The 18,007-nt window shown below is 47.5% G+C and overlaps 1 protein-coding gene across 2 annotated transcripts in view; it reads left to right on the forward strand.

Annotated features, from left to right (window-relative positions):
* The first annotated feature begins 240 nt into the window (after nucleotides 1-240).
* The window catches only part of LOC135391007 (uncharacterized), a 51,547-nt gene continuing 33,780 nt past the window's right edge, over nucleotides 241-18,007 (forward strand). For both annotated transcript variants that reach the window (XM_064621060.1, XM_064621061.1), the window contains exon 1: nucleotides 241-899. In XM_064621060.1, the coding sequence (XP_064477130.1) occupies nucleotides 728-899 (172 nt within the window). In that variant the 5' untranslated portion in view covers nucleotides 241-727. The remainder of the gene's footprint in view (nucleotides 900-18,007) is intronic.

Here is an 18,007-nt window from a genome sequence, read left to right on the forward strand (position 1 = left end):
AGCCACGCAGACGACGAGGGTTGCTGCCTTCTTCACACCTGGCCAAGTGCCCAACGACTCAAACGCTTCCTTCACGCAACAGCTTTTGTTTGCATTTTTTGTCTGTCTGCATAGCAAGAGCAGACGAGGAATCAAACAAATCAAAGCGCAAATGGCTGCGCAAGCGACCACGATCAGTGTCCATAACGGCAACCAGATGGCGCTAGGAGCGCGTGTCACATGATCTCTAGAAACCGCCGATGGGTCGTGGAGAGGGAGCGGAGGGAATTGTTTGGGCTAATTTGTGCGTGGCTGGAGAACGCTGTTGTGACTCTGTCGCGGTGCTTTGTGCAACGCTGTCTTCACCAATCAACAAATATCGTTTCACCAGCGATTGTGCAGCGTTTACGACGTCGAACCGACGGAGACCGTTCGGAGTTCTGGCGCAAACAGGGAACATGACAACCCGGCCTGCGGCGCCACCATCGTTTCTCCGCGTTGAGCCGAAGGGAAGACGAGCAGACGCATCGGTTTGTGGTTAAAAGCCTCGTAACAAGTGACGAGGACGACGTCGAATGTCCCTACACGTTAAACAAACCGTTCGAAATGATGTACGTCGGTTAGACCGGCACATTTCGACGGAAGCGCGGTAGCGCGTCTCCCGGCCATCCGCCTCGACAACAAGGCTTGGCTCTCGGAGCAGGTAGCTCTCTCGGTGTTGAGGCTCACTCCCGAGTCCAAACCGAAGATGCTTTCCAGGCGTGGTGCATTTTTCGGTGCTCAGTGTGGAACAAGAATGGCTGTGATTTCGGATACACGGACGTTTCGGACTCTTACTAGCATCCAGCGGTGCGTTCCTACCACGGTTCCCAGCCTACTTTGGTGCTTTCTGGTGGTGTCTGCGTCAATTTCCCTCTGTGGTAAGTAGCATTTCCATATGATGCATGCCGCAGGTGCAGAATACTTTCGCCTTCCGGCTGAAGGAAGCGCATTACACGAAGCAGCACAATGATGAGCGGTAACGGTTTAATAGACCCACCGCAACGTGATTGTACTGCGGAGCTGGGCTGTCAAAAAGTGGAAAGAACAAAACGCATTTGCCCGTGAACGAACGTGCCCGCATTTTGAAGCACTGCGTTCGGCCGAAAGTTGATTTTATGCTTCCGTCAACGTTGATTTAAGTGTGTGGGACGACGTTTGACCTCTATCCGTATGCAGAGAGGCGGATAAGTGTCACCGCCGCTGTGATTTATGTGGGCTATGAGAGCTTCTGGAATCGTTCAAGCGTGTCGCTGCTTTGGGGGGCCCGTGCAGCTCAAAACAGCCAACTTATTCACGGGGGCGCAATTATGACCGGGTTTTTGGCCAGGGCCACCCGTTTTATTCGCTAATGTTGGAGATATAGCGCTGGTAAAGTCGTTTAGAATTGGGATCGGACGGTGTTTGTGGAAAACAGAGCTAAGCTCCTCATTAGCCCTTGCAGTGATCGTGCATCACGACGTTTTTCACGAGAGGATCCTACATATGGAGTGCACGCAGCTTTGTCATTCCTTCAGCTTAGTGTCAGTGGCTACGTCTAATATACGGTCTCGCAGCTGGATATCCTGTCGTGACGCAGCACCATACACATAAGTCAAGGAATATCACGTTTCGCTTTCGATACGAGTTCGAGTCTTTCTGGAGATCGGCGCGGTCTCTGTATTTGGCTGTAGCGCCGTCATTGAGAGGCGGAAAAGAGCGAAACTAATGACCAATTCGGGCGTTCGAATGTCCTGCAAAGATACTGTATCGAAGCAAACATTTACCGAAGTTTAAGGCGATTATCGGAAATATATGTATGGTAGGACGCCATCACCAGAGAGAGAATCTTTGGCACTATATTGATAGCTTGTGTGCGAGCAACGTTTCGATGTTTTTGATTAGTGATTGCATACAAGTTGCCAGGAAAACACCGACTTTGTTTTGTATTTCCAGCACGTTAACATCCCGGGTGTTTGTAGTGGACACTCCATTATTCTCTCAGTTCATATACGCTCCCTCCAAAGCACGGCTGCAGTGATTTATCCAGATTCGCAAGCACAAGGAGGGGAGGGGGTCATTGTTACAGCTATGGTGTACCATTACCGACATGTGTCTAAAGCTGAACCAACAAAAAGCACGCTGTATGGGGCACAGAGGGATGGGTTTGCAGGGGGGGGGTTGGAGAAATCATCACTGCACAACTGCCACATGTAAGGGTTTCTAACAGTGTTACCTATTCGTGTTATCGGTCTCTATTGTGTAAGGGGCCACTGGGTAGGTATAGTTATTCGAGGCTTTTTCATCAACAGCTGGTGAGTCAGCAACCGCCTGATCTATTCAGTTACGTTTTGGATGCTGTCACAGAAGAGAATTCGTCTCCTACGCAGTGCTGCATGATGTTCACACGATACATACACAGACATCTCAAAGGCTGGGAGTCTGGTTAGACGGCTGTTTCACGTAGCTCGTATTCCATACTAGCAAAGAGTTGTCTAGCCAGGAAGTGCTGTAAAGCAAAAGCATATGAAGGACGGCTTATGCTACACTGCTTCTGCCTCGGGCGTTGAGCCGTTTAAACAGGTGCGTAATATTCGCATCCTCATTGTAAGCGGCGCGTCAGTGCCGCCCTATCTTGCGGGAAAAAAAAAAGCCTTCTTTTATATCGAGAATATTCAACGAACATTTAACCAACTTATATCTATCTCGAGGTGATTAAGTTATTTATTTATTTTCACATACTGCAGCCTTAATAAGGCTGTGGCAGGAATGAGCTTGCGACAAAACCGACAAAAGACAAAAACCGATCTAGGGAAAGGTCCCTAGTGGATCCGAGTAATCTATATTCCATTGGTCAGTCGTACGTGGAAAGAAACTAAATTTGAACACATCAATTCGAGAACGAGGGGGAAGAATGTTCAAGTGGTGTGCGTTACGTAGACGAGAAAGGTTGGTAAAATCTTACATACATGTCCCGTGGAATATTAATTTTGCAATTAACGAATCAGCTACAGGTACTTGAGTCTATCAAGAGCACGCCTGTGTCGAAGAGGCTGCAGGTCCAGAAGATCAAGAGAATATTATGGAGAGAAGTCACTATCATATCGGTTCAATATAAACCTGATTGCTTTGTTGTGGACAGCGTCAATTAAGGCTACGTCTCTCTTTATAAAGGGGTCCCAGACGACAGAGGCGTATTTGAGAACTGGACGCACAATCGTCTTATAAGCCAAGGGGTTTATTATTATTATTAGCCTACATGGATAAATATATAGTGAATGCATATTAGTATATATAGATATATTATTATAGTTTATTACGAGTTTAGATTATTATTAGCTATCTCCATAAATTTAGCGAGAAAGTACGTTTAGCCAGGATAGCCAAGATGCCCTTGCAAGGATTAGGTAAATAAATCTCTGCGCTGTAACAGTCGGAAGGTAAACTACAAGGGGCAAAGTGTCAAAATCTGGCAACCCTGGGTACGGTAGGAGAAGTCACCCTTGAGAACGACGGTTTTCCGTGAACAGGAGATCGTGCTCCACAACAGTTGTTGTGCCATGGTGTGTACAAGACACTTAGATAATAAACGACGCGATATAGACAAAGGCTATATCAGAGTCCACGCCAGAGTCGGAGGTCAGTGCAGATTTTGGATGGACAACGAGTACTGCACTTTGTACCGGCTACTGGCAGCTGCGTGTGGGCGGGCAGCAGCGACATACGTATAGTCTCTTTTCATCTGACGTCACTGTCGCAGACGGCATAGCCTTTCCCCCTGCTTGTGGCAGCCATACTTTTGTGCATGGCGCGTGCACGCTACCAGCTTTAACTGTGGTGCGAGCGCGTGCGAAAACAAAAAGTATGGCGGACGGAATGAGGTCAGTGAAAAGGGTCTATACTGACGCCATAGCAATAGTTGGGATTCATCGCCTCAAACGACAGAAGGTGTCGTCGGCCTCGAGAAAGCGACTTTGTGGTGCCAGGGGAAATGAATGTGAAACCCTGTCTTGTTATAGTGCTTAGTAGGGGAAGCGGGTCACCCAGTCTGCCGAATCCCAGTTTGCCGAACGCATTTAAGTCGATTACCTGCGAGAGGGAAGCTCAGCCCATTTCGGCAATCTGGGAATGAATATAGGAGGTCTTCGGTGAGTTTTTGGAATGGTGGGCGCTGATCTGAATGTGAAGGAACGAGAAGCCTGCAGATTTGTACGTATCTTGAGTACGAACTCAAAATACAGTATTTTAGGTAATTTTTTCGGTATTTTGGTACTCTACTCAATACTTTTTGCGACAAGTATTTTTAAAGTACTTGAAATACTATTTTCAGTATTTACTACTCAGTACTCAAAATACTTTCCTTCCTCGTCATCGTCAAGCCGTATCAGGCACAGTTCCCAACCGTGTCCAGATTTTCAGCTCACTTTATCTTAAACCCCCTGGATCTTGCCAGGTAGATCCCCAGGGGAATATGTGCTGGAGAATCCCGGCATTTATTTCCTTTTGGTCACCAAGGCAATAGACGCGCGCCACAAGTTGGAAGGACCGAGCTGACACACAGGAGGGATTACGAAGTTTTGGATCAGAACATAGCACCAAATGCATAATGTAAAACCCCGAGACTTGGGAACACAAAGGGACACACACAACACTAAGTTGTGTCTGTCCCTTCGTGTTCCCTATAGTCTCGGGGATTTACATTACGCATCACCTACACCAGCTCGCTTGCTTCTTAGCCATTTTTTTTTTTTTTTTCATTGCCATAGCACCAAAGTTTACTTGAGTTCTCCACGGTCCACCAAACATTACTTGACACAAAGTCTTTGCAAATAAAAGATATGCTTAATTATGGCGGACGAAGTCTGTTCCTTTCATTTGTACGGCCACTTTAAGACTTACTACTAATACGAAAATACTTTAAAGAGTATCTTAAATACTTTGTAGAGTATTTAGTATACTCTACTCAGATTACTTTCAGTTTTAAGTATTTTGTAATCTATTTTAAATACTTTTTTACGTGGAGTATTTAGTATCTTATTTTAAATATCTTAAAGTATCTTATTGTACATGTCTGCGAGTAGGTGCCTCACGTGAATCTGCGAATCATCTGGAGAACGATGACTGAAGAACTATAGGTAATGCTGGTCGAAGGCAACACAGGCTGTTCTTCTAGTGGACACTTCTACTTATCAGCATGACGATAGAAGGACGCACAGCGGGTAGAAAGTTGCGACATAGTGCCCCGTAGGAAAGACACTGTTCGAAGTATCCGCGGTTCCCGGACTGAGACTTTGGTCTTAATCTCCTATTACCGAATTGCTGGGATTTGCACCCTTCGATGTAAATCACATACATAGATGACACCGCCAAGAAGGAAGACCGTAGTCTCATTGTCCTCAACTTCTATAGGCACAGATCTCTGCAGTACGTCGAACGATGCATCAATGCCCCTGTGCATCTTGTTCAGCTAGAATAAGAAAATTAACTCTTCCCAGAACCCAGAAGAACAACAGGCTCTGTTCGAAATATCGGAGGCTCTCGTCTGCGTTGCATTAACACTCCCGTCTGCGTTTTTCGAATGACAGATATTTTCTTACCGAGAAGGGGTGTGTCCTATGGCAACGCTCTATAGTTGGCTATAACGATGGCCTAATGTCTCCAGCTTAACTTATTTACAAAATACAGCGAGAGCGTATTGCATACAACGGCAAGTGAATGCGCTCGGTGAGAAACGTGTGGGAAGGAAGAAGACGATCTCCAACGAACAACATCTATTCCGCGAACATTCCTCTAAACATTGCTCCAAAGAGTACAAAACAAGGGACATTCGAATCATTCGGTCGGTTGAAACACAGATTTTTAAATGAGCACGGAAGACACTTCGAATTTTTTTTCTTCTTCTTTTTCACAGCGCGATATGAACTACCTTCAGGGACCGTCACGCAAAACATTTCCTCTGGGAAGAGCGAATCTCCTGAGAAAATTAGTTTACAAGAACGCACGGAGGCGGCAGCGATCCCAACCAGCCACTCCTGCGCGTGTGATGACGTCAGGTCGGCCGAACGCCTTTTATTGGCTACCAAGAACCGTCTGCTACGAGTATATGACCGGAAAGGAAGGCGCGCGCTTCACTATTGGGCAGCTCACACGACGTCACACACTCGCAGCCCAGTGAAGGAAGCTTTTATGACCCGCGAGATTGAAAGCTTTCTTGCGCATGGCTCGTTTGCACAGAAATTGTGGGATGAACCCAACAGTAACCGTGTATATTCACACGAGCGACATTAGCCAGAACATTCCAGTGGAAGATGGGAAAAACGTCATACCTTTCTGCTGTCATGTGATCGCGAGCGCTCAACGTCGTGTCTTCACGTACACTGCTAACCGAGGTGAACATCCTGCGACACAGCCACATGATATTCCGTAGCAGACGACAGGAAAAGATGCTGACGGTGTCGTCTGCTAAGTGTGCAGTACGCCACTCCCGATATTCCGGCACCGTGATACTCAACATAACACGGGACAGAACTTCGGCTCCGTGAGCAGTGCTTTCGCGTTTTCTTCCACTAGAATATTTCGTGAGAATGTCGCTGGTGTGAATACACGGTAAGGAACTTCCGTTCAGCTTTCCTCAAAGCTTTGCAACTGTTCTGAGCACGTGCTGGACCCTTAAACTTCGTTATCTTCCAGGTCGCGCAAAACACAAAGCTGTGGCTAAGGGTTTTCCTTATATGATGTTAGGTTCCTAGCACAATTCTTGTGCGAACGGGCCCCAAGACCATCGGAACGAACTTTTCGTCCGAATATGTATCCCAGGACTTATAATCAAGATTTCGACTCCCTTTGACCTAGTTTTTTTTTTTTTTTTTGTCCTTCCGTGTTCCTTAAAGGTCAAAGGATAAAACCTGTCTCACCGCCTCCACTGCATTCGGCGCGATGGGATTCGGCAGATTGGAAGAACACCCGTATCACACACGGGAATAAAAGGAGAGAAAGCTCGATGACACCCGTGAGCGCCGTACCTCATAACGTATAGAACCCTCCTATTTCCGTGCGGCTCCTCCATCTTCTGAAGAAGGGTCGAGTCGGATGCAAGGGTCAGTGTCACCAACGGCTGAAAGTGTTCTCCGATATTCAGTCTAGAGGTGTACTGCGGACTGCCTTCCACCATTGCCCTGCATATACGGCGCTTTATAGACCAATATTTTTATTGTGAGCAGATTTACGCATAAAGCGAGTCAGCCTCGCGACCTACTAGATTATAACGACCATGTCATAATCGGCAACCCCTATGAGGAGCCCGTCCGCACGATCCGCAAGGGGCGCTACTCATCGGCCAGCGAGATCTGTATCATGATTGGACAATGGAAATTTGAATTTTGAACGCGCAGAAGCGGACGCACGACTACCGTAGCAGACGACAGCAACAGCGCCTATGACAACGCGTAGAATGATGATGATAATCAACTTTAGAAAGAAGCATCTCCCGCGGGACATGCACCGCTTGTGCAAAAATACTAAGGTAAGCTGAAGTACAAAGTATTTCAGATATTGAGTAAGCAATATAGTAAGTAGCGCCACCACTAGCTTCCAAACGCGGCGCTGGGAAGGGGTGTGTATCACGTGGTCGTTATAATCTAGTAGGTCGTGGTCAGCCTATATTTCTATGTCGACAACCCGCACGCGTGCCGTAGGGTGGGACTGCGAATGACTCCGACCACCTGCGATTCTTCCGCCGCGGAGAACGCCTCCGGGGTGACGGACAATCAATCTGTGTGGTTTTCGCCGTATCCGTCTTCGTCGCCCGGGTAGATCGCGTCACATGCCCATTGCGGGTCGGTGAAGCCGAAAACGGTGCGACATTTGCCGTCGTGGAAGGGCAGTGAACACCTTCGCCACTTCTGTATATAGGAAGAAGCGTCGCGTCATCAGGATGCGGATTTCCTCCTTACGATATGTTAGGCTGTCTTTTTGTTATGATGATGAGGATTCAAGCTGTTCCGCCACAGTGATTATATTTAGATATGAGGCGATGTCGTCGACCGCCTGGGTGTAACTCGGATGTGCGATGCATATAAAATTGTAATCTAGGTTGTCTTTATGCCTGGCCGTCCGTGAACGTGGAAGTACTGAAAGCAAAAGAGGATGCCCGATAAGAAGCTGGCAAGGCCGCCGCGCGTCGTATCGAGCTAGAGTAATGTTAGCGTTTTCAAGGATAAATATCGACTTAGTGGCACAACACTTTCGGTATAAGAGGTATACAATATTTCATATTCTAAAAACAGAACTCTGCCGCATATAAGACGCGCTCCTGGCCGACTGTCATCCGGAATGACATCGTCTTCGCCCCCGAGTTGCTGAAAACTGTATATAGGCTTTTTTGTGACACTCTCGCAGTTATAGTAATTGTCACAAAAAGGCGTACTTTCTCGCGCTATCAACAAATCGTGACTGGTGACCGTTACTACAGATGCTAGGCTCCTAAAAAGGCGTAGGCCTCCCATTTGCAACAAATCAGGAAAGGCATTCTGAATGGAAGTCGGCACTGAGCGTGTATGCTGCGAGCGAAGTGCTGCTTTTAGACTGTAGTGGTTTGGCATTACTACGGAGGCGATTCACAAGGAGGGGATACATTGTTCGTGACAACCCGCTCGTGGTGTCAGGGACAGGTTGCCACTTTGGTCGATTGCCCTTTTGGCAGCCGGCCGGGATTTTATCGCGCTCGAAAGTGAGAAGGAAGAGGGGCACATGGTCACGTGGCCTCCGCCGTGTATTTGTGCAGCAGGAAGTATGCGCGCAGTTAATTATAGGTAATGATACAAGGCGCAAAAGGAGGAGGGAGGATGTAGTGTGGTTTAGCGAGACGGCAATGCAGAAGGTGATTATCGCTGGGTGACGTCATCGACTTGTTTGGCCTCCGCTTAGTTGTACTCCGGTGGAGCGTGGAAGTTGCGCACGATTTGTAGAGGTGTCGCGCCTGATGGATAGGTTGATTAATTTAGTAGTTGACGTGTTTGGTGGGTACGCAGGTCTTAGGTTCGGGAAATGAAGTTTCGAACTCAAAGTTCAATGCCTGTGCTGTATCTTTGGGAAGCCCTGTGCATCTCCGTTAAGTGCGCGATTATTTTAAGTTGTCAATCACACGAGCGACATTCCGCAGAATATTCTAGCGGAAGATGCACAAAACGTCATAGCTGGCACGTGAGAGCTCAGCGTCACGTCTTTTCATGCTCTCCTAACTTCCTGCAGCTCCGTCGCAAGATATTTCGTAGCAGACGACAAGGCCGATAGTGTCGTCTGCTATGTATGCAGCGCAGAGCTTCTGCTCCGTGAGCAGATTTCCGCCTTTTCTTCCACTGGAGTATTCCGTGATGACGTCACTCGTGCGAATACGCTATTTGCGGAGAGAACAACTGTTCTCGAGGCTTGCATCCCACGAAGATCAACAAGACCGAATTTCATACGCGCAGGCGATGTACAAGTGATAACAATCGAGGGCAAGCAATTTATTGATTTACTTTTGCACACCGTGCTTCCAACTTTTTCGTACACAGAAGTGTTTGTCTTACGTTACGAAGTACAAGGAGAAGAAAGCCTGCACCACTGTTTCCTCTTTCTTTTCTGTGCGCGTGAGTAATGATTCTACTAAAAGTAAAATATGGGTAAACAGCAAGGAAAACGACGAAGTCATTCTCAGGCAGTTTGTTCAAGTAGACAGTGCATTCCAATGACGCTGAAGTAGTGCGGGCCTCATGCTGCACGTTCCGAGAAACGTGCACAATGTTTTGTCACCGCTGTCGCCGGCACAATTAATAGTGCACCGCCGTCCTTTTCAATGTCCACATACCGCAACACTCATACGTCTACACTAGAAAGCATTTAGTTAAACAACGCGCTACGTCCCGGAGCTGAAGAAGAAGACTTCCTGCGAAGACGACTCGTACAGACAGACACACAAAAGCGAAGACCTTTTTCTCCTCTTCGTCAAGACGACGGAGAAATTCCCCTCGCACGTCGTATCCACGGTAATAACAATAACAAAGGCTTTTCTGCACGGCCGCCATTGTGGCAGACCCTCTCTTTCTTTTCCCTCTTTCCATCCTTGGCTATCGTCTCATTCAGCGCTTTTGTGCGGCTGCGGTGAGGGATCCCATTTGGCTGCTACAGACGGCCGGCATTTTATATATATACATATATTGCACCCACTGACTGTGGCGCGGTTTTTGTCCGTATATCCGTTCCATGTGGGAGATGGGACATTGGCAGGACGTAAGGAGAAAGACCGCGCACGGCAGTCCATCAATGGATGTAGCAGTGTGGCAGGATAGGTTTTGCCGTGCGGTGAGCTCGCGCGTGTGTGTGTGTGTGTGCGTGTGACGGAGGAACGAAGGGTGGTAGTGGTGGTTTGGGGGGCCGAAGATTGGATTGCCTGCCGCTTTTGTGCGTTGTGTAGTTGATCAGTGCTACTTATGGACGGCGTTCATGGGTGTAATTTCATTTTATTTTTCGCTCTCACAAGTGGTAGAGAAATAAAGTGAAGTGGGAAAGGGCGATAGAGAGGCTTGAAGGAAGTGTGATGGAGAGGGCAATCTTTAGGAGAATAAATATAAAAATAGCCCCTCCTTTCTTTCTTTTTTTTTTTTTACCGTTTACTATATCAGCATCTGGTTGGAGTAATTTCTTATGCATTCTCCGGGTTTGCTAGACCGAAGATACTCGCGTGCCTTACTTTCGTTGTGCGCACAGTCTGAATACAGAACTTCACCGCATGGCACGCTCTGCGCCAAACCACTGCTACGAATAAATAGGGATATCGAAGGGAGAGGGAGGCACACGCCTTTTGTGTGTCACTCTGAAAGTTCTGTTTTTAGAGTGCAAAGTGGAATAGACCATTTTAGAAAAGCAAACGCCACCTGTGGTACGCAAGGGCTCATGGGAACTTAGAGCGCCTTCAAGCATTACGATACGGCCAGAGGTGGAGGTAGAAGAAGAACAACAACATTCCCGGTGTGCGCAGCATCAGCGTCAGCCGATATAAACCACATCCGAAGCAGACGACGGAGCAGTGTCCCTCAAAGTTCCCATGCAGCCTTGCGCCACGCGCTTGATGGCGCGCGCATCTTTTTAAAATCGTCTATTGTCGAATGTGTCGAACAACCAACAAAAAAGACGGGTTAAACGTTGTCATGGAGACAGGACCGCAAGCGAAGAAGCTCTTTGAACGGTATGCTGCGCCTATCGTGAGCAGAAGCACCTCCTTGTTGACTTCACCGCAACCGAACTCGAAAGATGTTGTCACACACGCTACGCTGCGGGGCTACGGCGCTTTACAACAAACGAAGGAAAAGGAAAAAAAGAAAAGGTTGACGTTTCATCCCTTTCTAAACATCCACAACTCAGCAAGTCGACATCTCAACTTCCTCGCAGCGCCATGAATCGGGCGCGCTCGCAGTGGAGAATTCGCATACAGATTCGCGTCTTCGTCTTCTTTTTTTCGTAAACAAGCAGAACAAGTTCGAAACTCGACACGCGCCGCAAGAAAAAGAAGAAAGAAAAAAGCATAGACGGTGTTGCTCTGTCATCGCCGAAACTGAAACCGAAACAAAAATATACCGTCCCCAAAGGAAGCGCTGTCTTCAGGTACAAGCAGACGACGGCCACAGGGAACAGAGGAGGGCCGGTTTAGAATTTCACGCCGACCAAGTTTTGCTACTATATCCCTTCGGAACACGGCCGAATGCACCTGCGTGACACTCCCCTCCTGCTGGTGAAGCGTCGTTGTCTGTTAGCTCGCCGCTATGCTGTACTTCCTTGAAAGAGAGCGGAGGGGAAGGATAGATGGTTCTTTATTCGCGGTTCTTTCGGGGTTCGGAGAAAAGAAGTCGTCGGGGATGAACTGTAACACACGAAAACGCTCAGGAAGAGCGCGTGGAACGTGCAATTAGAAGGTACTGATTACAACGTGCATGCGTGCAGACGGCTATTTTTAGCAGACGACACGGGAAATGTGGGGGGGAGCTCATGCAGCCTCTTCGATATTCTACAGCGATGACTTTCCCGATATATATATATATTTTCTTTTCTTTTTTAAGCGTTGGGTTGCAGAAAAAGGAGGGCGGGGGGGGGGGTCTGCTCGGAGAGGGTCAGGAGGGTAGGAAAGCTGGTTGAAATTATAGCGCTGGCGTTAATATGCGGAACCGTCGCGCAGCTCTCAAGACGGAGAGTGATGAGTGAGATGGTTTCGTGATGGGTCTGGCGCAGGGAAGCCAGCTGGGTTGGTGGCGCGGTTGCTGGAGCCCCGATGCGCGCTTTCGTTGGCTTCAGTTCGATTGGATTAAAGTCGGACGCGAACCGTTGCAACGTATGGCTTACGAAAATCTCGCGAGAGTTGACTGGTTTTATGCGCCTTATGGTTTCTGGGGCACTGCGTAAGTCATATCCGTTTGTGCTGTTGAATAATTGATGCTCTCCAGCGTAATGTTGGCAGAGAACCTTGAATATTCTCTGACAGCGATACGCCCGACTGGAAATTCTCTCTGTTTTCACAGACCCTTTCTCGAAGCATTCCTTTCGAAATCTCGCTACGAAAAGAATCGGTTCCCAGCCATTGCATAGAAGATACGTTCTCAATGCAGACTCTTTGTATTTGACGACCTCTCCCTCCCCGAGACAAAGCAGAAGGGGTTTTTCTTCCATTGTTTTAAGACGGCGTGCTGTATTAATCTCGTTACGTTTCTTTTTAAATCCTTCGTGCCTTTATTCTCGAATGTTTAATAACCATGGTCAATGTTTGTGCCTTCGGGCGATGTTTCGAAGATGACACGGGAAGAGGTTATTGAGGCAGAAGACAAAGGATCGTGCATCAAAAAGCACGGGACGTTTGAAACGGAAACTCTTCCGCAATCTGGAAAAGAAGAGACTGTGCGGCTGAACGACCAAAGCAATGAAGCAGTCCTGCCCCCTATTTCTCTTCTTCTGTTTTTCTGTTCTACGAAGACTACTGTAATCCACCGGTTTACGCCTTTATTACACCTTTAATACGCTCTCTTTGTTAACGAGCTGCGCTTAATGTGCTCCACAAACTTCGACGAGCCGATAACGAAGAAGCCACTCCGAAGCTGCTGCAGGGCTTGCTTGACATAACCCTCATTGGTGTCTTTACCCAGCTGGGGGTCCATTCAAACAAAAGGGGATGACGGAAGTTGACATCCGGTCGTTGTCCACGCTGTTTCCCGTTCTTTAAATTGCTTCGCCATCACTGAGGCGTTTCCTATGGGATGTAGAAACTCTCGTCTAAAGTGCATACGGGTGTGGGCGTATATATATATTCCATGCGAATGGTCGTGTTATAGACATCCTGACTCTGCGTGAGGTCCGATGTTTGACTTGCGTTCGTTTTTTGGGGGGGCTTCGATCTGGAGAACGGCTACATGACGTAATGCCAGGATGCGGGTTTGTATACATTTCACTCGGCGTGCATATTTGATTTGAGTCGTCGGTCAAGAGACTCGTAAACAGTATACACTCTTAGAAATGAACTTAACCGCATAGCACGCTCCTAGCCAACCATAATCTCGAATGATATCGTTATCTGCCCTGATTTGCTGAAAACGGGAGGCGTACGCCTTTTCTGTGACAATTATGAACAGCATAAGTGTCACAAAAAAGGCATACGCCTCCCGTTTTCAACAAATCAGGGTTGATAACGATATCGTTCGAGTTTAAAGTTGGCTACGAGCGTGCTATGTGGTGAAGTTCATTTTTAAGAGTGTAATGTGCACAGCTATAATGTGCACACTCTTAAAAATGAACTTCACCGCATAGCACGCTCTTAGCCAACCACCATCTTGAATGATATCGTTATCTGCCCTGATTTGCTGAAAACGGGAGGCGTACGCCTTTTCTGTGACAATTATGAACAGCATAAGTGTCACAAAAAAGGCATACGCCTCCCGTTTTCAACAAATCAGGGTTGATAACGATATCGTTCGAGTTTAAAGTTGGCTACGAGCGTGCTATGTGGTGAAGTTCATTTTTAAGAGTGTAATGTGCACAGCTATAATGTGCACACTCTTAAAAATGAACTTCACCGCATAGCACGCTCTTAGCCAACCACCATCTTGAATGATATCGTTATCTGCCCTGATTTGCTGAAAACGGGAGGCGTACGCCTTTTCTGTGACAATTATGAACAGCATAAGTGTCACAAAAAAGGCATACGCCTCCCGTTTTCAACAAATCAGGGTTGATAACGATATCGTTCGAGTTTAAAGTTGGCTACGAGCGTGCTATGTGGTGAAGTTCATTTTTAAGAGTGTAATGTGCACAGCTATAATGTGCACACTCTTAAAAATGAACTTCACCGCATAGCACGCTCTTAGCCAACCACCATCTTGAATGATATCGCTATCTGCCCTGATTTGTTGAAAACGGGAGGCGTACGCCATTTCTGTGACACTTATGCTGTTCATAATTGTCACAGAAAAGGCGTACGCCCCCCGTTTTCAACAAATCAGGGCAGATAACGATATCATTCGAGATAATGGTTGGCTAGGAGCGTGCTATGCGGTGAAGTTCATTTTTAAGAGTGCATGAGTGCACAGCTATTCGTACACTCTTAAAAGAGAGCTTCACCGCAAAACAGGTTCCTATAGCCAGCCATCATCCCAATGAATGTTCTTCTCCCTTGACTCGTTGAAGACTGGGAGAGTACGTCACTTCTTACTCGGAGAGGGGGGGGGGCGTACACCCCCTTTTCGTGCGATTATCATATATCGAAATCGACACAAAAAGGCGTACACCCACTTCTATCTTCGAATCGGACGTGATAACCATAGCATTCGTGGCAACCGTTCGCGCACACCGTGCTATGCGGTGAAGTTCTTCTTTGTAGAGTAAGCATGTCATGGTGAGCTGAAGTTTTTCCCCTGTCTTCGATTCAGCAGACGCCATTGCGGCGTCTGTTAGCGCCTGTTTGCGAACGCGATGGCACACATGGCATATAACCACGCGACGCTTATTACATAGACGGCATATTTGACAATTGGAAGCCAGCCTCTCTTGTGCGCAAGGACCTCTGATTCGCCTTTTTTATTCGCGAAATGTTCTGCCTCACGAATCCCTGCCCTATGAAAAACTCTAAAAGAATATTTTTAAAAAATCATACTAAAAATTGCTAGAGGAACGAGGCACTCAACCGTTAACACAATCATGCGCGACTGCATCGCGCTTCTGGTGCGTACTTGCGACGCAAGATTTCGCGAAACAAACATAGAGAGGTGCTGTTTCGTTCGCCATCTTGGAAACGAAGCTGCTGCCTTCTATATTTCGCGAGACATTTCTTTCACGAAATCTTCTCTCTCTGTTGATCACGTCTCTGCAACCCTTGAACAGAAGCCGCGACTGCAATGTTTTTTTTTTATTTATGTTTTTTATTTCTTGTTAGCGCCGCGAAGCAACTGTGTCTACGAGCGGCGTACAGATGTGGACAGATGGAAAGAGGACAGCAGGAAGGAGTGGGGGACTTGGGGGGGGGGGCTAGTATGCGTCCTGGGCCGATTTCAGGGGGAACTATGCCGACATTCGTCTGGAAAGTGTTAGGAAACCCCAGGGAAAACCTCAGACAGCACAGCCGGTGGTATAGGATTCCAACCCACCACCTCCCTGGGTTTACTGCATAGGGTCATGCGTGGCGTGGTGCCGAGTATTAACCGGTGCAAAGGCCACTTGGGTGGGTCTTTCCAGCTATAGGGCGGGACTTGTATTCGACCCCCAACGGTTTAATTAATTTTGTAGCTTATCGCGGCCGCGCGGTTACAACCTGCAGCGTGCGTGCTTGCTTCAGACTATAGCCTGTTTGTGTGAGGTTATATGCGTGCACATAGTCAAGGGTGGGGGCATGCGATAAGCGAGTCCAGGTTTGAAGTGCACCTTGCGTGTTCGCCGTGCAATGTATGGGAGCACTTTGCCTCCCTGAATGTTTATCGAGTGCCAAGAACATGAGAGCGGTGCAGTTTGAGCAGCATGCATCCGGTTGATGTCACGCGGGGAAGGTATTTCCTTTGTCATCCGATCTTTCACCGCGAGGCAGTGCGATGGCTGTCGGCGTCACCGCAGCCGACATGATCACGTGATCGTCTGTTACGAAAAGTTTGCCGTCACTTCTGAAAGTTTCCTTGCCTCTGTTTCCTTGTTAGAAAGTATAGCCCCGTGTTGCTCCTGCGTTCTCCAGTGGCGTGTTTCGTTTCTGATGGATTTTATTTCCTCCTCTCCATTGAAGAGGAAAACTGGAGAGGCTCTGAGCAAACCTTGCACTCGTTGCATATTTTATAATTAAAGGCGCAAATCGCTAGATATCAGTGCTCTTGTTGCAGAGCGGTGTTCCTTCTTTTTTAGAATGTGACATATCGCTCTATCCGGGCGATGCGTGGAAAAGAAGAAATATACATGCATATGACGTGTTTACGTAAACACATACTAACATATGGAAGCCGAACAGCATTAGCAATCAAGAATAGCAGGCCGACCTTTGGTCAGGTTGACCTTTCCGTAATAAACGTACATCCCCGCCTCCCGGCTTGGGACTCTGTCATATAGATGTGGATCATGGATGCATTGTACTGCACGCCACAATACTGAGGAAAAAAGAATTATTCGTCTACGTATCATACTTAGCGAGATACAAGCCCTCGAACACACTCCCGAGCAAAGCGGAGACGTCACAGAGTTGCGTCCATTCCCAATGGCAGTCGTAAGCACGTGGCGGCGGCGAGGGCTGTGACGTCAGAGACGCGCATGAGTTTCAGTATTCGCTGCGCCCATTTTCCCCGCTTCTATTACCCCCTTCGCCGTGATACTCTCAATGCAGGTTCGCATCACCGGTGCGAAGAACCGTCTTTTAGGTTTATTTATTGCATAACGTGGGATGACCTGTCGCTGCCCCTTTAATGCCTTCACTGTACGAAAGATACAAACTTGAAGCAAAGCACACTTGCATTGCACTGCGAACCTTGTCGGCAACGGAAGCAAGTGGAAACGAGTCATAATGGGCCATTTCATGAAACGTTAACGGAGCATGCGCAGGACAGTGGCGTACTCTATCGGGACTTCGGCGAAACAGTTTGGTTGGGATTCGTCGTCTGCCATTCGTATCCACATGGTGTCGGGTTGCATATTTTTGCGGTGAGAGGCAACATTTCGTGAACTTATAGAGCACGAGACTTTTTGATAAACATGATAGTAGCATGTTCGTTCAGCAATTGCAAAGCAAAGTACAGCAAGGGGGATAAGTCTGTTGTTTTTCTGTTTCCGTGCAAACGACTGAACCCGCAGCAGAAGAAGTCCAATGTTCAGTGTGCGTCCCGGACACTCCATGAACTTCAGGTTATGTCCAATTAACCCTTTAATTCTGTGACTCATCCTTTATGACCAACGGCGACAGCACGCACGTGGCTCTAGCTGACGCCATCATTGAGAACCAGTTACTACTTTGCCAGTTAGCCGAGCGGTGGCGCCCGCTCTTTCTGAAAGGTGGATTCCATCAACCCTACAGACCGTTTTCTCCATAAATCTCTGAGCGCCGCCATATTGAGGTCACGTGACCTTCCGCCATTGCCGGCCTTCAGCAAGCTCGCTGTCGGAGTCTCCGCCACGCGATCGCAAGCTTCCTTTTTACTCTATTACATTTTGTTTGCAAATTCTCGTCTTCCTTCATCATCATAGACGTACGGCATGTAAAAACTCCCGTGAGCGCTATATAGGAAGCTGACAAGGAATGGGTGGACGACACACGACGATGGCACAAGATACCGATAACTAAGTAAGTGAAGTAAATATGCTTTTTCTCGAACCAGCTCTTACAAAAACCAGAAAGAAAACGTTTTTCTATGATGTTTATCAGTACAATACCATACAGTTTCGCACTATGTACAGTGCTTGTTCTGTGTTTAACAAATACATTTTGCACTAAAACCAGCATGGCAATACGAAACAATAAATAACTACTACAAAA

This window comes from Ornithodoros turicata, chromosome 4, assembly GCF_037126465.1.
Source record: "Ornithodoros turicata isolate Travis chromosome 4, ASM3712646v1, whole genome shotgun sequence".
Lineage (NCBI taxonomy): Eukaryota > Metazoa > Arthropoda > Arachnida > Ixodida > Argasidae > Ornithodoros > Ornithodoros turicata.